We start from the raw sequence: 23,801 nt of genomic DNA on the forward strand, positions 1-23,801 counted from the left end.
TCTTTTGTTTTACCTGTATTTTGTCAATGCTATTACTAACTCTTCTCACTAAACCACAGCCAACATGATTACACTTTAAAATCACTGCTTATCACTTAACATATAATTAATATGTAATTCAGTTTTATTATATGGAATCACTTGAATGAAGGTTCACTAACAGGGAGTATCCTTTAGGATTTTGCTGTGATACTCTGCCACCCCCTAGTGGATGAGTACGGAATGAGCAACAATCACAAGTTACATATAGCTGCTTTTGTTTCTGCAAGAGAGTCATTTTCTGCTGTTGCAGAGAAGTATTTAAAAAAAAAATTGCATTTATATTTTAAGGTTATCTATAGGCTTAATTTGAGTGCTTTCTTAACAGTCATATGGTTTAAAGCAGACGGTCTTGTTTTGAGCCAACAACACTCCAAAATGTCAGTTTTGCCAGATGGTGTCAGATAATCGGGGGGAAAAACATACTTTGTATTTTGGGTAATTTGAACAGATGGTCAATATAACTGTAGATTAACAGACTTGTTTTGGTTCATATGTAAATCTAAGTCTTTAGTAAGAGTTTAGTAAATTATTTATATACTTACGTTCAAATATTTTGGGGGTCGGTAAGATTTTTTAAAATGTTTTTGAAGTCTCTTCTTCTCACCAGGGCTGCATTGATTTGATTAAACATACAATAGAAATAGTAATATTGTTCAATGTTATTACTGTTTAAAAGACCTGTTTCTATTTTTATATATATATATATATATATATATATATATATATATATATATATATATATATATATATATATATATATATATATATAAAATGTAATTTATTCCTGTGATGGCAAAGCTGAATTTTTAGCATCATTACTTCAGTCACATGATCCTTCAGAAATCATTCCAATATGCTGATTTGGTGCTCAAGAAAGATTTCTTATTATTATCAGTGTTGAAAACAACTAAATATTTTTGTGAAAACCATGATACTTTTTTTTTTTTGAGGATTCTTTGAAATAGAAGTCTTTATGACATTATCAATGGCTTTACTGTTACTTTTGATCAATTTAATGCATCATTGCTGAATAAAAGCATTCATTTTTACTGACCCCAAACCTTTGAATGGTAATATAAATACAATGTATTTTATATCTTAGAGTCTACCAATTAGATTAAAGGGTTAGTTCACCCAAAAATGAAAATTCTGTCATTAATTACTCACCCTCATGCCGTTCCACACCCGTAAGACCTTCGTTCATCTTCAGAACACAAATTAAGATATTTTTGTTGAAATCCAATGGCTCTGTGAGGCCTGCATCGCCAGCAATGCCATTTTGTCTCTCAAGATCCAGAAAGGTACTAAAAACATATTTAAATCAGTTAGTGTGAGTACAGTGGTTCAATATTAATATCATTAAAGTGACGAGAATATTTTTCTGCTTAATGAAGCAGTGTTTTGAAATCGGCCATCACTAGTTATTGTTAAAAAGTCCTTATTTTGTTTTTTTGTTGCACAGAAAATATTCTCGTTGCTTTATAATATTAAGATTGAACCACTGAACTCACATGAACTGATTTAAATATGTTTTAGTACCTTTCGGGATCTTGAGAGAGGAAGTACCATCGCTTTCAATGGAGGCCTCACTGAGTCATCAGATTTAATCAAAAATAACTTAATTTGTGTTCCGAAAATGAACGAAGGTCTTATGGGTGTGGAACGACATGACGTGAGTAATTAATGACGACATTTTCATTTTTAGGTGAACTAACCCTTTAATAAATCACTGTGAGATTCATGAGTTAATTTGATTGTTAACACTGGGATTATAAACCAAAAAGGAATCAGCAGTTCTCTGTTTGGATGTGGTCACTAAGGTCAGTTTGTGTATATGTGTGTTTGTGTGTGCACGTGATCACAGGTGGAGAATGAGTGGGATGCGTAGCTACAACCCAGAGCAGATCATGCTGAGCGCAGCTGTCAGGAGATCCAGCAGAGATGTCAACATCATGAAGGAGAAGCTCATCTTCTCTGGTAAGAGCCACCAAACCACCTCCTGTTGGCATTTCTCTTACTGTGTGTGAGAGAAAGAGCTTATTACGTGGCACTCTGAAGTATTTGATTCTGATTGGTCAATCAATTATTTGTATAATGACTGCTAAACTACCATGACAAAATACTATTGCTATATTTAGGTCTCATTTGTTACCCCATAATGTTTCGCTTTTCATACCACTAATTAGCGCCATTTTGTGACTCAAAATGAAGAAATTCAGTATTCATTATAATATATAGTGAGTAAAACATTTGGTAAATGGCTAGAAACACACGATTTGTCCCAAGTTACAGCAAGAAAACTATAACGTTGCCAGAGGACTGCCAAACCAGAAGAGAATCCAAAGAGCTGATTGAGAAAGAACTTAAAACTGGAGTTACATTTTTGTTAAATATGTTAGTTAACTGGTCCATATATAAAGTTAATTGAATTGCAGATTAAAAATATATAAATAAACTGTGTTGGGAAAAGTTACTTTTAAAAGTAATGCGTTACAGTATTGTGCCCTTTCACACCAAATGAATAAGCCTAAGGCGGAAGGAAATGCAAATGTATGTCTGTACAGTAAAGGGTGCAGCTCAAACAAACCTTTCAGCTGTGCTGCCATTATGAATTGCAGGAGATTAGGATGCAGGAGAAGAAAGTTTAAAACAACACACAACACAACACAAACAAGTCACAATCGTATATTTGTCATAATCAAATCTGTCAACAAATTAGGTACTATTTTTTTTAAACATATACATGATAACAGGAGAGGCCTCAGTCACTAAATGGGAAAACAAACTTGCGCTACTTATTTGAAAAAGTAACTCTGTTGTAAATTTAAAAGTAATGCATTACATTAGTAGTTACTTGAAAAAAGTAATCTGATTACATAACTCGTGCTCCTTGTAATGCATTACCCCCAACACAGTAAATAAGAATTGTAGTATTGAAGTATAGCTTTAAGCTAATATACAATATTATAGATGGCAGGATAATGTCCAGGTATTTATTTGATAAGTAGCTGTGTAACATGTGGAGTAAGGTACAGCCAACAGTCATTATCACAAAACAATCTCCTTCAGAGCGACACAAGATCCCTTTCCCTTTTATGTTTCCATTTACACTATAAAGGCTGCTGTTATTTGATAAGGCCTCTAAAAGTGACCCTGGACCACAAAACCAGTCATAAGGCTCAAATTTTTTGAAATTGAGATTCATACATCATCTGAAAGCTGAATAAATAAGCTTTGTTAGGATTGGACAATATTTGGCAGACATACAACTATTTGAAAATCTGAAATCTGAGGGTGCAAAAAAATCTAAATATTGAGAAAATCACCTTTAAATTTGTCTAAATGAAGTCCTTAACAACACATATCCACATACAAAAATACATTTTTATATATTTATGGAAATTTACAAAATATCTTCATGAAACATGATCTTTACTTAATATCCTAATGATAATTCTAATCAAAAATCGATAATTTTGACCCATACAATGTATTGTTGGCTATTGCTACAAATATACCCGTGCGACTTATGACTGGTTTTGTGGTCCAGGGTCACAAATTATCAGCATGATCAAAACTTTGCTGAAAAACTGTACACAATCTACTATAGGCCTTCTGTCTTCTGATATAAACATTTAGTTTACAAGTATATAGAGTTTATATTATTTTCAGCAAGTAAAAAGCCTTATAGCATATTTCTAAAAACATCCCCCTTCAAGTTGTGGTACATGTGTCTTTTAGCTGTCAAATCTTTACTGATTTTTATAAAGTAAACATAAAAATGACTTTCAAATTGTTAGTAATATTTCAAGATGAACGCTTACTGAACTGAAGCAACTTGGGTTTACTTTATTATCCATACTTGTGGGTATCAAATACACCAGGATTTTGAAGAATGCTTATTTGTACATCTGTCATCATATCGCATTGCATATGTTTTGCCTCCAATAATAAAAACTACAGAACTTTGATTAAAAAAAAATCAATATTTAAATGCTTAACTTATTTAGATATATTATTGGGAGATATAGAGTGACAACTGATAATTATATGCATTTTATGGAAGTAGTCTGCTATATAACCTTATTTTTAACATAGGATTGGCCATTTGTAATTTGAATGTGCGAGGCTTCCAGTGTCATCCACTTCCAGTTATTTTAGCGGTTTAAAAACAGTCTGTTATTCTGCTTGATATTGCAAAATGGTATTTGTTATTATATTATTTTAATTAATATATTAATTATTATATACAGTCAAACCAAAATGTATTCAGACACCTTGAACATTTCATTCATTATTACAGTTTATTCACTATAGTTAAAAAAAAAAATGGTAATAAAATATGACAAGATCTCAGAGTTAAACTGTGTCAGAAAAAAATAATCTTTATTATGTCAGAAAACACTTAAAGGGTTAGTTCACCCAAAAATGAAAATTCTGTCATTTATTACTCATCCTCATGCCATTCCACACCCGTAAGACCTTCGTTAATCTTCAGAACACAAATTAAGATATTTTAGTTGAAATCCGATGGCTCCTTGAGGCCTCCATAGGGAGCAATGACACTTCCTCTCTCAAGATCCATAAAGGTACTAAAAACATATTTAAATCGGTTCATGTGAGTACAGTGGTTCAATATTAATATTATAAAGCGACGAGAATATTTTTGTAGCGCCAAAAAAAACAAAAAAAACGACTTATTTAGTGATGGCCGATTTCAAAACACTGCTTCAGGAAGCTTCGGAGCACAGATGAATCAGTGTGTCGAATCTGCTGTTCGGAGCACCAAAGTCACGTGATTTCAGCCGTTGGCAGTTTGACACATGATCTGAATCATGATTCGACACACTGATTCATTATGCTCCGATGCTTCATAAAGCAGTGTTTTGAAATCAGTCATCACTATATAAGTCATTATTTTGTTTTTTTGACGCACACCAAAAATATTCTCGTCGCTTTATAATATTAATATTGAACCACTGTACTCACATGAACTGATTTAAATATGTTTTTAGTACCTTTATGGATCTTGAGAGAGGAAGTGTCCATTGCTCCCTATGGAGGCCTCACTGAGCCATCGGATTTCAACAAAAATATCTTATTTTGTGTTCTGAAGATTAACGAAGGTCTTACGGGTGTGGAACGGCATGAGGGTGAGAAATAAATGACAGAATTTTCATTTTTGGGTGAACTGACCCTTTAAGCAAAACATGGTCAGGTCAAAGTGTCTGAATAATTTTTGTTCCCAAATATTTTTATTTTAGTTTTACTGGTTAGTCCACTGTATGAAGAATTTTTGGGTATAATATGTCACAGTTTACTTTATTTTTCTATCCTCACTTACATAAATGAACTATAGTGTCCTGCACCCACTAATATATAATAATATATATAATAATTTTTGGCTGTATATATAGTTTTACCGTTTGCACTTTGTTATTCTTTCAGTTATTTCCCTAGAGTGGCTAATGATTCAAAGTCTTGCACATTCACAGAAAATTGCTTATTTCCATGTTGCAAAATAAGTTGGATGTTATGAAGATCTCATTGATTTAATCAATTCATAATCAAAAATCAATCAATTCATAATCAAATCTTATGTTTCAAATATATAAACATCAGCAACTGCACCAAATAGCATATTTTTTTGCTCTGTTTGGGCCTCTCATTGAGTATCAGAGTATCTATTATATCTTTTATCATACTATATATATATATATATATATATATATATATATATATATATATATATATATATATATATATATATATATATATATATATATAGTATTCAGTGTCAGTCTTTACAGGGTTAATGTCCATACACGTTGCATGCATTGTATTTTTGGATTAGCATTGAGTGTGCATGTGTCCCAACAGTGTTTGCATGCCTCTGTGTGTGTGTGTGTTTTTTTTTTTTTGCCGTCTCAAGGTCAGCCACAGTAGCTGTCCACCTCCTGGGTTTGAGTCTTCCACTACTGTATGTCACCGCATTCCTTCATCCCATTCCATCTCATTCCCTCCCCTCTACCTACTGTCTCCCACTGCCTGCCACCATCCTGTCTCTTCCTGCATCCATTCATCCATCCATCAGTCCATACTCCGCTGACATCCCACAGCTTGAATGATAGCTCATGCAGGGCTGTAGCATCACTGGCCAGGGTAACTGTGGCCTGCGTAAGGTGAGTATGAGGGTGATGATCATTCACATGTGTGGATTTCAAGAAGATCTACAGTTTGCTTTTTCACCTGCAGCTCTGTTCCAAGTCTGCAAACTACATAGGCAGCTATACCTTCTAAGAAAGCTTATTATTATGTTGAACCTCACATGAACCATTAGAAATCACAACTGTTTTATATTGTTGAATAAAAGGAATAATAACCTTTATTTTCCATCATGGAATTCCTGTAGCTCCTCAGTATGGCACTAGCAACGGCAAGGTTATGTAAACTAGAGCAATGTATACCTTGACTAAAAATGTTATTTTGAGTGAAACATTTCGTGCTTGTTGCAATACATTATGGGTTTACACTATCTGTAAAGGATATATGAAATACAGACTGAATGAATTTGCCAAGATTTTAAGGCAAAAACATTTCTTATAAGGTAAAAAAAAAAGAAGTACACCTACAATGCCTCATAAAAAAGCTAAGTAGGCAGGTTTGGAACAGTGTTTCTCAAGTGTGATTGAAGATCCTCGGTTAACGCTTTTGCATCGTCAAAGTGGAGGTCTTGCAAACGTCATGGATGTTCAACTAAATATTTGTATTTCTTTCATCTTCCATCTTGTTCCACAGAGGTGAGCAACGGAGTCAGCAACGATGAACAATATACAGAAAATGGATTTAACTACTACACCAATTAAGGCGTTGCTCATTGAGTCATGGAGCAAAAAAATACATCACATCCTGAACCAGCTTGTGGTGTATCCTCTGAACTACTGACTTAACTCTTAGTCTACTGTTGATGATGGACTCTTGTACAGTTTTTTTTTTTTCTTCCGCTGTTAAGTTGCTTGTTCTAAATTCTGGACAGTAAGGAGAAGTAAGAAGTGCGGTTTTTCTGTTGACTATTACCAAATCTGTGGCCTCTTCCCCGACGTAACGCTTGAGGATGCTGGAATGCCTGTTACTTGCTTCGTATTGCAAGCATGCCTGTGATAACATAATGGATTTTATCTGTCGGTTTTTGGGGATTTTATTTTTTTCTAATCTTCCATAGCCAGCCAATGTGAAGTATAACATATATTATGCCAGTTTTTTTTATTTCTAGACCTTGATTTGGTGTGATATTAACAGTCTAATGATGCCTTCTGTTCAGACGGTTGTGAATTTTGAAGAACAAACAGGTGTTTACAGAGTGCCTGCCTTTAGCCTTCCAGTGATATTTACTGTGTTTGATATACCACCTATTTAGCATGTAGTTCAGTTGTCATTTTGAGAGGAATTCACCCAGCCTTATCGTCTTGGTCAGTATGATGCCAGATAACATGGAACATTTAGGCACGTTCTGCATACATATCTGTGGTTTAAGAAACCCCCTAATTAGGTTGGAATGGTGGATTACAGAAACCAAAAGTAAAAGAGGGCCTGTTAAAAAATTTAGTTTAGGCTGTAGTTAAATTGTTTATAAAGAAAGCTGGCTTGGAGTTTCGATGCCGTGCAATATTACTTGGATACTGGCTGTCCTATAATAAAAAGTGTTTGAATGTTGTTCGGTGATTTTTATTTTATTTTATTTTTTAAACTATTAAATTGTCATTTTAGCCTCAACCCTCTTGTTTAAGTAGCTTTTCATCTATTTAATACTGTGTACAGGGCTTCCTGTTGCAGATGTGCCCTGACCCCTGACTTAATATTGTAAATGTGAGATGTGACATTGTTTACAGTTGTTGTGCTGTCACACAGAGGACAGGGCTGAACAATTGTGCTGGTTGATGTTTTTATGATGTTTCAGAGGTCAGTCAATAAAAATAAAAATAAATTGTTTTTACAGTGTTTGTATTTCTTTGCACAGTAGCAAAAGTTAAAGGACTTTAATGACACACAGAAACCAGATCTTGTGCTTAATAAAACAAATATGAAATGGTACAGGACTTTTACAAAAATAGAATTATAACAATTCAATATTTTGAAAAGAGTTACAGGAAAAGTTTGGATATGCATTCACAACACTCAGACTTATAAATGTATCATAACTCTTCTCCCTTTTGACTTCTTTACTGTGTTCTGGACTTCTGTGTGTAAAGTGCATTAAACTAAGTTCACACTTTGCATAATCACATTTAGAATTATGTAAACAGAATAGGCAAACACAAAAAGCTAGTTTAGTATATTTTTTGGTCCGTATGGTTAAATGTACTTCACTTTTTTTAAATGGACGAAAAATTGAGAATGTGAAACTTTAAGCATGATATATATTATATATATAGATATATATATATATATATATATATATATATATATATATAAAATTTTCTAATTCACATTATTATAAAAAGGGTTAGTTCACCCAAAATTGAAATTTGTGTCATTACTCACCCTCATGTCGTTCCACACCTGTAAGACCTTTGTTCATCTTTGGAACACAAATTAATATATTTTTTTTTAACCCCCATTGAAAGCAACAAAATTACCACATCCAAGGTCAGGAAAGGTACTAAAGACATCGTTAAATCGTCCAAAACTAAACAAAAATAACGACTTTATACTGAGCCGGTGTTCTGATGTAGAGCCTGAAGATAAACAGCGCAGGAGACTGACAGGGTAGAAAATAAATGGCTGAATAAAGTCGTTATTTTTGTTTTGTTTTTGCAAACAAGAAGTATTCTTGTCGCTTTATAAAATTAAGGTTGAACCACTGTAGTCACATGAACTATTTTAATGGTGTCTTAAGTACCTTTATGTGCTTTCAATGGGGGATAAAAAAAAAAAAACTCTTGGATTTCATCAAAAATATCTTATGTATTCCGAATATAAACAAAGGTCTTATGGGTGTGGAACGACATGAGGGTGAGTACTTACTGACAGAAATGTCATTTTTGGGTAAACTAACACTTTAATACCACATTGGTCACGCTGGTACATTTTAGATGATTTGTATTTAACCGTAGGCAGTTACCGTTTACTACAATAATATTTAACGCTATTATAAAAACAAAAACTCACATAAGTCTTTTAAAATAAAATAAAAATCAGACTATGCTTAGTCTATCAAACACATTTAAATGTGGAAATAATAAAAAGGCACAAGCAAAACTCCAGTAGACAAAAACAGCTAGCTGATGAGATAGCTAGCCTCTGCAAAATAAATAAATAAATAGCTGAGATTGGAATGATTATTCAGTTATATACAAACAGCTGCTTCCTGAATACAACATCATTAAACCTGCCAAAACCAGTTGTAAAAGACTTATTGCACAGTTAGTACCAGTTAGGCACACAGATGGCAATAAACTAACCGATATTGTCCCAAGCAGGCACTTGCTTGGGATAACAGGAGAAAAACATTCTCTCAACGCTATTTATATAATGAAGATCTAAATAAATACTCTGCATCTGTTCTAAAGAGAAACATACAAATTATGATTTGGGCCAACAACTCCAGACATTAAGAACAAACGCTCTAGTAGCCATTAATGTGTTTGGCCCACATTCATTGCAAAGCTAATGCATGTAAGGAAGCAAAGACATTAAACAAATGTCGTTTAACCAGTTTTTGGTTTGTTGGCACAGAACAGTCACATGACAAATGCCCAAGTAGCAGTTCAAGTCTCCCGTCCGATCAGCTGAAGTTGGTCTTGCGAAGGTGCCTATTGGGAATTTCAATCGCGCTGACCTGGAGAGGCCAAGAGCCGCCCATGATGCCCGCCTGAATGGCCACCCCGGTCACCACAGCCAGGTCAGGGTCGACGGAGGTGTTTGGGTCCTTCCCAAAGTACTGACTGATGAGCTGTCTAATGCGGGGGATCCTCGTAGATCCTCCGACCAGGACAATCTCATCCACCTCCTCTTTCTCTAGATGGCCCTCTGTGAGGACGGTTTCTATAGGTGCCAGGATCTTCTGGAAGAGATCCGCATTGAGCTCCTCGAAGAGTTCCCGCGTCAGCTTCTCCTGAAACATGACTTTTTCCTCTTGTGCTCCATTCTCTCCTGTTGTCTGCAGGTGAAGAGGAACTTGGAGATGAACTTGAGGGTGCTGGGTGAGGTTGAGTTTGGCGGCCTCTACAGCATGTCGGAGAAGGTGGATGTCTTCTTTAAGAGTAGGGGGTACGCCGTACTGCTGCCGCACTCGCTCCATGGAGTACTGCAACAAACGCTGGGTGAAATCCTGCCCTCCAAGCTTGTTATTACCTATGGAAATAAAGACCACGTGTTATTCACGTGCTGAAACAGGATGAGGGTTGTGCACCTGATGTGACACCATTTCCATGTGTGTTAGTTAAATGTCAGTGTCAGGTTTCAATGAGAGTGTATTACAAAAACCTTGTAACCTAAATACCCACTGAGGTCAAACCACTGAGCCTGAGGAAAAAACGTGTGTTAAATAAAAAGTGCATAACCAGATTACCTACCTCCACATTCTAGACAATGAATTTCAATAATTTTCCATAAATCATTTGTGATGACTGGAAAAGTATTGAAATAAAAACCTTTTTAGAATAACACACTTGAAACAAAATAACTAGGCAAGGCAACTGTAGAACGAAGCTTAACTAGAAAAAAAAAAAAAAAAAAAAAAAAAAAAGATTGACTAGAAATTTCCATGACATTTTAATTCTGACATTAAATACAATTAAATACAAAATTAAAGCTGCATGACATTTACTTCCGTACACCCACACAGGATTTTCTATAGGTTTTTTATTGAAAGAACAGTTTTCTATATGAAGTGTTTTACTTATGCATGGTATTATGGCTCGCTCCCCTCAATCAATGCATTTGGCCATGAAGTAATTACGTGACAAGCGGTATTTCACTAAATGTCAGAGAGAATCCTCACGCTCACTGGCTTCCGCTTCTGTAGATACGCTAGTAGCATAGTGTTGTTTGGCGATGCAAAGAGCAAAAAAATTAAACAACACAACGCACTTATTATTGCTCTTTACCAGTTTCATGTTTTTGTTGGACAGTTCTAATGTCGAAGTTCTCTCTGTTCCCCCTATGTTTCTCCTTAGGTTACTGGTAGGGTTAGACAGTCCATAGGAAACATAGGGGGAACAGACTATTTGCAGAACGCAAATATCGCGTTCATTATCGAAGGCGATTCATCTGCGATATGAACATGATATTGCGTGGCTTATCAGTGAACTACGGCTCTGTCTGTTAAATGGCGCTTCATTTGAAAGCAGGTGATGGAGATTTACCGGTAATCAGGGAACCGGCTTTACCGACGAAATGCGCGTGAGAATCGCATGCGATATATCGCCCAGCCCTATGAACAAGTGTGGTATTAAAACAAAAGACTCAAAATAAGCTAATATAAAATATTTTGATTGATCAGCCAATCTCAATGCCATTTTTAATAGACATCAGCTGAATTCGATATTAATGTGAAAATTTGAAAAATTGCTTGGCAGCTAGGGCCATCCCAAGCATGGTGCCGGGCCCAGTGCGAGTTAGAAGAAGTGGGGCCCCCCTCAGTCTGTTCGCGATACGCCAAGCAATCCTGCTCATTAATAGCCACACAAGTATAGACGGGTTTCCGTACAATGTCATCACAGAGATATGTGCGCAACTAGGGGGCTAAAGGAATTGTCTCACCATTACTGAGAGTTAATTTCTTAATATAATCGGCGGAGTCCACACTACCTAGGCTTCTAAAGTAATTGATGCTATCCATTTCCTTACTGCCACACACCTAGCTAGCTGTCACAAGTCTCATCTTGTACAGTATGTTTACAGTAATTTAATTTTAGGATAGAAAGGCTCAACAATCAACAAAACCAGGTAAGTTCATAGGGTATATCAGGTTATGATTAGCAAACTTAGTAGGACAATTACATTCGAGACCTGATGACTAACATTATAACTTAGCCTACTAGTCAGCTAACGATTTACATAATGTTATATTAATATGCAAATGAAACAAACAATCCAACTCTGAAATGGCAGTTTATTATTGAGTCAACAAGAATTTACAAACAATGCGAAATCTACATAAATTACAATGGTTGATTAACATTACAATCTTCTACAGGTGTTATTTCGAGTTCTGCATAACGTTACATGCCAAGAACTGCATGCACCTCTAAGTACTGTATTTCAAAACACTGCTTCAGGAAGCATCAGAGCTCAAATGAATCAGTGTGTCGAATCAGCTGTTTGGAGCGCCAAAGTCACGCGATTTCAGCCATTGGCAGCTTGACACGCGATCTGAATCATGATTCGACACACTGATTCATTATGCTCCGAAGCTTCATAAAGCAGTGTTTTGAAATCGGCCATCACTAAATAAGTCGTTATTTTGTTTTTTTGGCACTCCAAAAATATTCTTGTCGCTTTATAATATTAATATTGAACCACTGTACTCACATGAACCGATTTAAATATGTTTTAGTACCTTTATGGATCTTGAGAGAGGAAGTGTCCATTGCTCCCTATGAAGGCCTCACGGAGCCATCGGATTTCAACTGAATATCTTAATTTGTGTTCTGAAGATTAACGAAGGTCTTACGGGTGTGGAACAACATGAGGGTGAGTAATTAATGACAGAATTTTCATTTTTGGGTGAACTAACCCTTTAAGAATTTTCCTCCCATAAAGAAAACGCTTAATGTGGCTTAATACTAAGACAGTGACATTAAAAGACCAAACTTAGTAAACAATATACTAATAAAGCATACTATACAGAAACATTGGTTTGTGCAGAACTTGATCTTTTAATATCACTATCTTTTAATATTAGTAGGCCACATTAAGCAACGATAAGCTTTTTCTTTAAGCCTATCGTAAGCCCCGTTTTCTATGGGAGGAAAACGCTTAACGCGTAATCAAACGAATTGCGTTCATATTCTGCGCTCAACTGCTTTTCTGTACATAGTATGGTTTATTAGTAAGATGTTTACTGAGTTTGGTCTGTTAATATTACTGCCTTAGTACATTAAGCCACAGTTTTTCCGGCATAAGACTCCTTAGCAGTTTTGCCCCCTGAATGCGCACGCATCCAGTATTGTTTGTATACAGGAAACCCGTCTATATATATCTACCATAGTAAAAATCTCTGTATTGACAGATGCTTACCTGCCATTGCTCTGGTGAGGAACATGCCACCCTGCTTATTGAGAAGTGACACATCTAGTGTTCCTCCTCCCAGATCCACCACCAGCACATTAAACACTTCTGCCTTATGAAGTCCATAAGCCATTGCCGCCGCCGTGGGCTCGTTGATCACCCGCAGAATGTCCAGCCCTGGATAAAGAGGAGATACAAAGTGATTGATCATTCAACTATTACATATTTTAACCAGAACATTATCAACAGGCTACTTATAAAGATATTAATAGCAAGACCTAAGTTTTCACTGACAAAAGGTGAGGTCACATTAGTGGAATTTCAGCAAAATTTTGTGTGTAAAAAAGATCCATTGTCAATAGCATAGAAATACATTAAAAACACTAAATAAAGAAGTGAGAAGTAAACTGACCAGCTAGATTAGCAGCTCTTATGGTGTAGTTTCTTTGCCTCTCATCAAACTCTGCCGGTACTGATATGACGGCTTTACTAATAGGAACTCCCAGTTGCTTCTCCGCCATCTTTCTCATTTTGAGGAGAAGACGGGATCCGATGAATTCAGGAGTAACTGTGAAGGTGCCGTTTGTAGAGACTAGGAATTCTGCACTCCCATTGTTGAATATCACCTGTAAAATAGTAAAAAATAATGTCAGAGATACTTCAAGAGTAATGACAGAACATATGAAACATATGAAATGTGTACCTTAAACGGGTATCGTGCACCCTCTCTCTCTAAACTCTCTTTGTCAAAAATCTTCCCTATAAATCTCTTGCCGTCGTAGATTGTGTTTTGAGGATTTATGTCAGACAATTCCTGGCCCTCGTGTCCAGAAAAGACGCCGGTAGGGGTGAACGACACCACACTCGGGATGCTTTTGCGACCTTTGTCATCTTCAATAACCTCAATCTCGCCTGTGCCAGGGTGAAACACTCCCACAGAGCAGAATGTGGTCCCAAGATCTAACCCGATGACCCTGGGCTTCGGAGGAGGCAGGTACTGCTGTCCCAGATATCCTGCTAGGAATAAAGCCAGGATGACAGAACCTGTAGGGACATGAAAAATATATATTTATATGACTGGTAAAAAAAGAAAAGAATGGTAAAATCAGGCAATTAGCTCTCTTTACAGTGGTACAGTATCAAATGGCAATAGCAAGATTTTTGATATATACCACAGAACCTAATGGTTACCATATGTTTATTCTGTTCATAAGCATTTCAAAGGATAACATGATATATGTCCAAAAACATGGTATGTAGGGATAAAAACATGGCAAAGACCAGTGTCTTTTGGTACAGTGCCTATCTAAACAATATCCCATATAAGTTGATGTCCAACAATGCTGTCTTTAGCTAACTAGGTTGAGACAGTCGCGGTCACATTCTGTAGTATAAAGAACGAAAGTCTTTAAAATGCTTGTAAAAATAATCCGCTGGTATTTGATGCTGACTGCTTTGTCACAAGGTAGAAAAGATAACTATCTGTCCGATTGGGTTAAAATCAATCTAGTTATCCACGTACAATCATATTTGAGACTATACGTACATTTGGGACTTGCCAGATGCGTCAGTTCTGTTTCTAGCTAACGGCTACAGGAAGGGTTATTCTGTTAAATTTGACATATATCTTGTCGGGTACATTAGTTCAAAACACTCACCTATTATTGACATTTCTCCAGCCATGTCTCCAGCACAGTCTGTTTACGGATAACTGTACAAGAGATGTTCATTCAGTATCTGCGCCGACAGTACGAACATATACACGTCAACCCTATACGAGCTGTTGGCCTTATGGGGGTTGTAGTTCTTTTCATCAGCCTCGTTGTTCCAACGTGAGGGGAATTATGCATGCTGTTGACTACATTTCCCAAAATGCATTTTAAAACGCAAGAGGAAGACTTTTGCACAATTTCATACGTTCACGCCACCTCGTATTTACCGGAATCTTGAAATGATAACACGTGATGTTGTATTCGGAGCATGATTCGGAGCTGTTCACGTCCTTTCCATGGCACCACCATCAATGCCTAAATGAATCTACAGAGGTCAGGTGGTACAGCGGCCACGTGGTACATCTGGGAGCTTTCAGAAAACTCCCAGCTTACAAACAAGCTGTAATTACGAGCTCTACGAGGACTTGAACGCTTTTTACGAGCCAGAATCTCGTAGTTACAGTAATTACGATATGGGGTGAACGCACCTGAGCTGTGTCCCAATTCAGGGGCTGCGCACTTCGGAGTGCAATGAAAGGGGTGGGGCTTTGGAGTGGAGGGTTGCCAGGTCTACAATGTACACAACTTAGAAATACAAATCACACAGTCTGCTTTCTGTATTTTTATAGCACTAAAATGATACCGATAGATACTCCAAATAAATATTTTATATGTCTAACTATAGAGATATTAAGTAAAGTTCTTTTTGTACACCACGTACATTATAAACCACTGAAATTGGTTGATAAATGTAAACGTTATTTTTGTTTTTATCCAGAAAAACCGCAGCTTGTCCGTTTACTTGTGTTTGTTAACAGCGCAGTCTTGCCCCGCACAATATGGCGGACTCGTTGACGTATCGCAGCAACAGTCCAAAGCGGCCTATATGAGGCCGCGGCCATCTTAGCTGCGCGTCACCGTACGTCACTCCCGGATAATTGAAAATGGGCAAAGAGGCGGGGAGGTGGTTTTAGCTGATATGACTGGTTAGCTCGACGTGACCATGTTAGCAAGCAAAGGAGCTATCTATCTAGATACTATCTAAATTATTAATGAAGATAAGTTTTATCATCAGAAAGTTCTAAAGGTTTACTGTCAATCTATGGTGTTTTTTTTAAGATATAGATGCTCCAACACCAGTAATTTGTGTTGGGTGTGCAAATAACAACATGGAAAATCAAAATGGGACTTCATACCTTTATCGCGAGATGAATCCAATCTGTGGCACTTGGGTAAAATATAAATGTCCATTGCAAAACAAAAAACAGTACTTTTTGTCCATGAAATATTGATATATTATCCATTGTTTGCATAACATTTCTTCTGAATGATCTGCTCTCTGTCATCGTTCTTCAAGAAATAAAGCAATCTGAGCAGCGTTTATGTTGTAAAACTGTATACGATCGTATCTAACAAACAAATGAGCCCGTGTCCAAAGTATATTTTTTCAAAATAGTGCAGCAGCTTTAGTTATAATATCCAAGCAGTGCTGTCAAGAGTTGTATATCCTCCTGGTATTGTCATTGTAGTAAATCTCACAAACAAAACTTTTAGCCAATGCCACGTGATCCAACAACGTGTGTTCTGTTTCTTCCGCATGCGAGCACATCTACACAGACACACATCAGCAAGCCATATTTTATAATTGTATAAAATAATCGAGCACAAATACGGCAGAGATGCCAAATTCAGCGGCTGGAATTAGCTGAGGTAAAGTGACGGCTCACAGACAGCAGCGGCATCTACCTGTCACTCAAGTGACCACGCCCTTAATTATGCAGAACTTTAAGGCTTAATATAATTTAAAAGAATGAGTTAGAAAAAAATTCACCCACCTCACAGTTGTCATGAATGGCAAAATTAGCAGTATAGACCAAAACCACAATTTGAACCAACTTGTAAACATGTTTTTTTCTGCTATAAACTTGGCCAATTTAACATGGGACTCTATGAGATTCTGCTCTCTTTTGGAGCCTGTCCCTAGCGGCCAGTCGATGAATCGCAGTTTAAGTCACTTCCGTATTCGCTTCACGAGAGACTGGGGGAGGTTGCCGCTTGTAATGCATAGAGTTTGTATTGGCGGAATGGTTCTGTTCTGGGCAAGAACTCCCTGCACATCCATGCAGCTTAGCATGGATAAGAGCAGGGAGAGCAGCAATAAACCCCCTAGGGTAAACAGAACAGGACCAACATATGCAGATATCATTTGAACATCTGTAGAATTACAGTGCTGTTGTAATCAATAATGTAAATCTAACTAAGATTGGGCTCTAAATGAGTTCAGTGATTCAGATCAAATAATGATGATGTGAAAACATAACAACACCACCTGATCATCTTTTAACTTTGATTGTCTGGTTGGTTTTAATGCAGTTAAAACTGCCCAAAATAAATCTAATATTACAAAGTTAAGGGTCAAGAGCTCAACTAAAACAAACCCTGACCTCGATGATGGTAACTTAAAAATAGTGATTTTCTCCTTTGGTGATTCTGCTTGTTATCATCAGGTGTCTTCAATAATGGTCAATCATCACTCAATTATTTATCTCATTAATGCTTCAGTGGGTGGAATGAAAATATGGCAGGACTTTTACTCTCTGACCCCTGGACTTCCCACCTCTGCTTGCAACCATGGAGTCATTTGTGAGAGGCGCTGCGTAATATCATTGCGCCTGCTGCACCCATGGTACAGCAGCAAAGTTCCTTGATTATTACGCCGGAATGAGAGTATAGTTCCTAGCCATATCAGCCTAGAAAATCGCAACTTTTCATTTTCCGTCGGTCTTAGTACATGATGTAACTACAGAAGAGTCAAGTTTTAAATAGGAAAAATATCAAAACTCTTTGGTCATTTTTGAGCGAGATGCTAATGGTCTAATCAGATTCAATGAACTATGCTAAGCTATGCTAAAAGTGGTACCCGAAAATCGGCTGAATGGATCCGAAAATGGTAAAACTCAACTGTTTAACTCTAGGGGAGTTGGAAAATTAGCCTATTTTCAAAAAAAGTGGAGTGTTCCTTTAACACAGCAACAATGCCTCTACCTAAAACAAAAGATTTTTACATTATGTTCTCTAATATATTTTCCAGGGTGGAGTGAATGATAATGTGACCATGCCAGCCTACATTACTGCATCGTTGCTTGAACTGGAAACTCCAGTCACAGTAAGTTCATCTACAGGAAACACAATATAAACTCATAGAAAAATGACACTCACAGCGTCTGTTTCTCTATTTATTTTGTCACAGGATCCTGTCGTCAGTAAAGGTTTGTCATGCTTGAGGTCTGTCATTGAGGATGTCAAAAACATTTACACCACTGCTCTGCTCACCTACACTTTCAGTCTGGCTATAGAGACACAGACACTCGACAGCAGCTTTTCAAGAAACTGGAGGATGTTGCTATTTCAGACAGTAAGAGGTTTGTTTCTGACGACTTTCTGTTGTCTTTTACGACTGTACTATTGTTTTTTGTCATGCCCGTTGAGTTACACATGTGTCTTTTATCAATAAGGGTCTCTTCTTCACTGGTCTCAGTCTGCATCTGCTGATGACTCTGATTCTCTGGCAGTGGAGATCAGCTCATATGTGCTGCTAGCTGTTCTCACTGCAGATACAGTCACTACAGCTGATCTGGGCTATGCTAACAGGATTGTCAGCTGGCTTGTGAAGCAGCAGAATGCCTATGGAGGATTCTCCTCCACACAGGTTACTCAAACTACTCCAGTAAAACACACTATTGCTGAATGTGCTGGTGTGAATGAGTAAAAGTGACATTACTGAACACATTTATTTCCCAGGACACAGTGGTGGCTCTTCAGGCTCTGTCTTTGTACGCCATCAAAGTGTTCAACTCTGACGGCTCCAGCACAGTGACTGTACAGTCAGCAGGAGACACTCACCACTTTGATGTCAATCAGGACAACAAGTTACTGTACCAGGAGAAGCAGCTGCAGAGTGTTCCAGCCAAATACAGCATTGAAGTGAAGGGCTCGACCTGTGTGTCTGTGCAGGTTTGTAGTGTGTTCAGCTTCATTTACTCACACTCACTTTCTCTCTTTGCTCTCTTGGCATTTTGTGGTTAATCTATTTTTGTTTGTGTTGACTCTCTCAGATGGCTCAGATCTACAACATTCCCATTCCTACTCAAGCTAAAACATTGAGCATTGATGCTAAGATTGAGGGAGATTGCAAGAAAACCTCTGGACAGTACCTATTGTTAAATTTCACTGTAAAGTAAGAACATAACTTTATGCTATAAGACATGATTTTTATTTATGGCTTTAGTTCATTCAACATGAACTCTGTGGTTGTTCATATTATTTTTTTTTTCTCAGATATGATGGTCCACAGCTAAGAACTAACATGGTCATTGTGGATATTAAACTCTTGTCAGGATTCACAGCTGATACGTCAATGGTGCGTTTGACTATGTGAAGTGATTCGTTATTATATTTACTGTACTGTCACTGTGAATCTACTGTAAGATGGTGCAGCTATGGCCAATATTGTCCTGCTCACTTCTTGATGAACAGCATGATAGCTTACAGAAAATAGCTCCCTCTGTTGGCCATGTGACATTTGTTTCTAAAAAAAAAAAAAAAAAAAAAACTTTTTCCACAGCTTGAAACTCAAAGCACTTCAAGTGCATCACTTGTTGAACAGGTCGATTCTAAAGATGATCATGTCATCATGTATTTGAAAGAGATGGGAGAACAGCAACATTCACCTACAGTGATTCATACACATTTTATCTAAAATCTTCAATAATTTCCATGATTTATGTTTATCTTCCTGCAGGTTCCAAAAAATATTCCAGTCAATCACCAGTTACAATTAAAACAGATTCTTCCAGTGAACAATCTCAAGCCATGCTGTGATTAAAGTGTATGATTACTACCAAACAAGTAAGATTTTATGTGCCATTTTTCTTTGTTTTTATTATGTGATTCAAAAGTATCAGTTGGCAGAAAGGTAATTTCCCTCAATTTCAATATTTCTCTCAGGTGATCTGTCGGAGATGGAGTATTCATCCCAATGAAGTGTCATGCGATAAATATGTTTGAATGTTGACCAAATGTTTTTATTTGGTGTTTATTGCTTTTTCTTGGCAAATTAGTTTCCTGATTAGCCTTTGTTTTATTAAACCCAAACAAACTGAAAACACAGAAAACACACACTGAGCTTATTGTATTTTTGTTCTTGATTTGTAGTTGTTTGTAGTTGCATTTGGGGCACAGCTACTGAGACTGAGATTTACAATACATTCTAATAATGCTGCTAAGAGATGATACAGTTGCAAGAATGCCGTTAAGATCCATGTACAGCCAGGTTTTTCAACTAGGGACCTCTGGAAGTCAGTGAAATTACAGCAGAAATCTGTTTTAAGGATATATAAAACATGTTCTAAAAAAACTGTCAGAGCAAAGAATCCAGGAGTCACCATGAAAAGATGATAAGAAGAAGCATACTTCTTTTGTTTAATGGCAATTTACATTCTTAGTGCACATCACCACCTAAGGGGCAGTTGTGCAACCATTTTTGATGCTAATTATAAATTAAAAAGAAAGACTGATTGAACTAAATAACAGATTTGCAAAGATAATATGGCTGTCCTGTAGACTTAAGTTTTTTTTTTTTTTTTGCCATTTTGCTTTCACATTTGTTGTAAGGTGAGATATCTTACATATGTATTTTAGATATAGAAATACATTACATGATAGAAAATGTCCCGTTGCAGAATTCAGATCTACAATGTGTGAGATGAGAATAAAATTAATTAAATAAAAAAACTAGAGTAAAATAAATTTTGCTTTACTTTTATTCAAAGTGACTTACAAATGAGAACAATAGAAGCAATCAAATCAACATGTTAGCAACAGTTTGCAAGTGTCATGTCAAGTATATATATATATATATAAACATAAATACTTGACATGACACTTGCAAACTGTTGCTAACATGTTGATTTGATTGTTATGCCTGATTGGTGTATCTTTCGTCAACACTTGACCCATTAATCTTAATACTTACTTTTTCTATTTCTATTCTGTCTCTTTATATATATATATATATAAAGTCAACAGGTGACCTGGTCTGATGAAATACGTTTTCTTTTACATCACGTGGATGGCCATGTTCGTGTGCGTTGCTTACCTGGGGAACACATGGCACCAGGATGCACTATGGGAAGAAGGCAAGCCGGCGGAGGCAGTGTGATGCTTTGGGCAATGTTCTGCTGGGAAACCTTGGGTCCTGCCATCCATGTGGATGTTACTTTGACACGTACCACCTACCTAAACATTTTTTCAGGCCCCACCTCGCAACTTACAGATTACAGGATCTGGTGCTAACATCTTGGCGCCAGATACCACAGCACACTTTCAGGAGTCTAGTGGAGTCTGGTGGGGGCCTCGATGGGTCAGGGCTTTTTTGGCGGCAAAATGGGGATCAACACAATATTAGGAAGTTAGTCATAATGCAGACCTGCCAACCTGTACACATTTTGACCTCTATATATATATATATATATATATATATATATATATATATAAAACCTTTATCTGAAGTATTTTATACAATTTTGTTTTTATGGATATTTTGATATATTTATTCTAAAACATAAAGAGGATATTGGATGATCTTTATCAATATAATGTGTGGCACAAATTGCATTTATAGTCCATATCTAATATTTTCCAATGTTTTGTACCTTTGGCGGTGTTAACCGTGAATGTCACGTGGATGGGAACATGTATGGAAATGATATGCAGATGAGGTTATGCATAGTAAAACTAGGCGTCGTAAGCTCCATATATGGTGATTTCGGGGAGGAGACAGGGTGGAGATGCACATACGCACAATCTTCCGCTGACTGGGATTTATAAAGGGATTTGTGATTGTAATCAATACAACTTCCCAAAGGCAACTACTATTCCAATTTCGAATAATCACAGTCTGAAAACATATGCATGGCTTAATGACAAATATACAATTTATACAATATACAATTTGTCATTAAGCCATGCATATATATTTTCAGACTGTGATTATTATTATAAAATTACTAATACATTTGACAATGTTTCAATGACAGTCAGTTTGCTGGGTTACAAATCTCAATGACGGTTGGTCTTCAGTGTCAGTCGGTTTTGTTCTGTTATGAGATTTTAAAGACAGTCGGTTTTGTTTCGATTTGCTACTTTAAAAAAAAGAAAAAACAGTCACTACATTTCAAAAATTGAATTGCTTCTTTTCAAAATTGATTCTTTTCAAAATTGAATCAATTATTTTCAGGAAAAAGAATAGATTCTTTTCGAAAAGGAATAGATTCTTTTTGAAAAAGAATCGATTCATTTCAAAATGAATATTTTTGAAAAAGAATCAATTCATTTCAAAATGAATCTTTTCTTTAAAAAAGAATCGATTCTTTTCCAAATTAATCTTTTTGAAAATGAATTGATTCTTTTCCAAATTAACCTTTTCGAAAAATAATCCTTTCTTTTCCAAATTAATCTTTTTGAAAAAGAAACGATTCTTTTCCAAATTAATCTTTTCGACAATTAATCAATTCTTTTCAAAATGAAAAAATGAAATGCAACTTTTTTTTAAATGAATACCTACTTTGTCCAAAATGAATCAGCATTTTTTCAAAATGAATTGTTACTTTTCTTAAATGAAACGATTCTTTTTTTTAAAAATGAATCACTTCTCTTTTTTTTTAAAAATTATCCCTAAATCAATGACAGTCAAAGACAATCGGTTTTGTTTCGTTACGAGATTTCAATGACGGTCAGTTTATTTGGTTTGAGTTTTCAATGATGTGTTTTATTCGGTAATGAGATTTCAGTGACAGCTGGTTTTGTTCAGTTAAGAGATCTCAATGACAGTCAGTTTTGTTCCTTTACAAGATCTCAATGATGGTTGGTTTTGTTCCCTTATGATATTTCAATGACAGTCGATTTGCTGAATCTCAATGACGGTTGGTTTTCAGTGTCAGTCTGTTTTGTACTGCTATGAGAATTCAAAGACAGTCGGTTTTGTTTCGTTACGAGATTTCAACGACAGTTGGTTTTGTTGGGTTACGAGATCTCAGCAACGGTCGGTTTTGATCTGTTACAAGATTTCAATGACAGTCAGTTTTGCTGGGTTACAAATCTCAATGATAGTTAGTTTTCAGTGTCATTCGTTTTTGTTCTGTTATGAGATTTTAAAGACAGTCGGTTTTGTTTCGAATCGCTACTTTAAAAAAAGAAAAGAAAAAAGAGTCACTACTTTTCAAAAATGAATCACTTCTTTTCAAAATGAATCGATTCTTATAGAAAACCAATTGCTACTTTTCAGTAACGGTTGGTTTCGTTTTGCTACGAGATTTTAACGTCAGTCGGTTTTGCTGGGTTACAAATCTCAATGACGGTTGGTTTTCAGTGTCAGTCAGTTTTGTACTGTTATGAGATTTCAAAGACAGTCGGTTTTGTTTTGCTACTTTTTGCTAAAATCTCGTAGCAGAACGAAACCAACTGTTGCTAAAAAGTAACAATTTGTTTTCTAAAAGAATTGATTCATTTTGAAAAGAAGTGACTCTTTTTTCTTTTCTTTAGTAGCGATTCAAAACAAAACCGACTGTCTTTAAAATCTCATAACAGAACAAAACCAAATGACACTGAAAACCAACCGTCATTGAGATTTGTAACACAGCAAAACTGACTGTCATTGAAATCTCATAACAGATCAAAACCAACTATTGTGGAGATCTCGTAACACAGCAAAACCAACTGTCTTTGAATTCTTGTAACAAAACTAAACCGACTGTT

At 36.2% G+C, this 23,801-nt stretch overlaps 2 protein-coding genes and 1 pseudogene across 6 annotated transcripts in view; 2 read left to right on the plus strand and 1 right to left on the minus strand.

The window, feature by feature from the left end:
• The window catches only part of gdpd5b (glycerophosphodiester phosphodiesterase domain containing 5b), a 65,588-nt gene extending 57,557 nt beyond the window's left edge, over positions 1-8,031 (plus strand). For 3 of the 5 annotated variants that reach the window (XM_048159859.1, XM_048159858.1, XM_048159860.1), the window contains 2 exons: positions 1,907-2,019; positions 6,841-8,031. In XM_048159859.1, the coding sequence (XP_048015816.1) occupies positions 1,907-2,019; positions 6,841-6,908 (181 nt within the window). In that variant the 3' untranslated portion in view covers positions 6,909-8,031. Of the gene's footprint in view, positions 1-1,906; positions 2,020-5,974; positions 6,225-6,840 lie in introns of all 5 variants that reach the window. The other 2 variants (XR_007180261.1, XR_007180262.1) reach the window with 1 other exon arrangement.
• Positions 8,032-9,080: 1,049 nt separating this feature from the next.
• On the minus strand, positions 9,081-15,186 carry hspa13 (heat shock protein 70 family, member 13). Its single transcript, XM_048161064.1, has 5 exons — positions 14,934-15,186; positions 13,979-14,319; positions 13,688-13,901; positions 13,285-13,452; positions 9,081-10,395 (listed from the first exon to the last, which is right to left on the minus strand). The coding sequence occupies exons 1-5, from the start codon at positions 14,956-14,958 to the stop codon at positions 9,827-9,829; spliced, it is 1,317 nt and encodes a 438-aa protein (XP_048017021.1). The 5' UTR covers positions 14,959-15,186; the 3' UTR covers positions 9,081-9,826.
• Positions 15,187-15,224: 38 nt separating this feature from the next.
• Positions 15,225-20,611, plus strand: LOC125248902 (annotated as a pseudogene).
• The last annotated feature ends 3,190 nt before the right edge of the window (positions 20,612-23,801 follow it).

This window comes from Megalobrama amblycephala, linkage group LG16, assembly GCF_018812025.1.
Source record: "Megalobrama amblycephala isolate DHTTF-2021 linkage group LG16, ASM1881202v1, whole genome shotgun sequence".
In the NCBI taxonomy this organism is placed as follows: Eukaryota; Metazoa; Chordata; class Actinopteri; order Cypriniformes; family Xenocyprididae; genus Megalobrama; species Megalobrama amblycephala.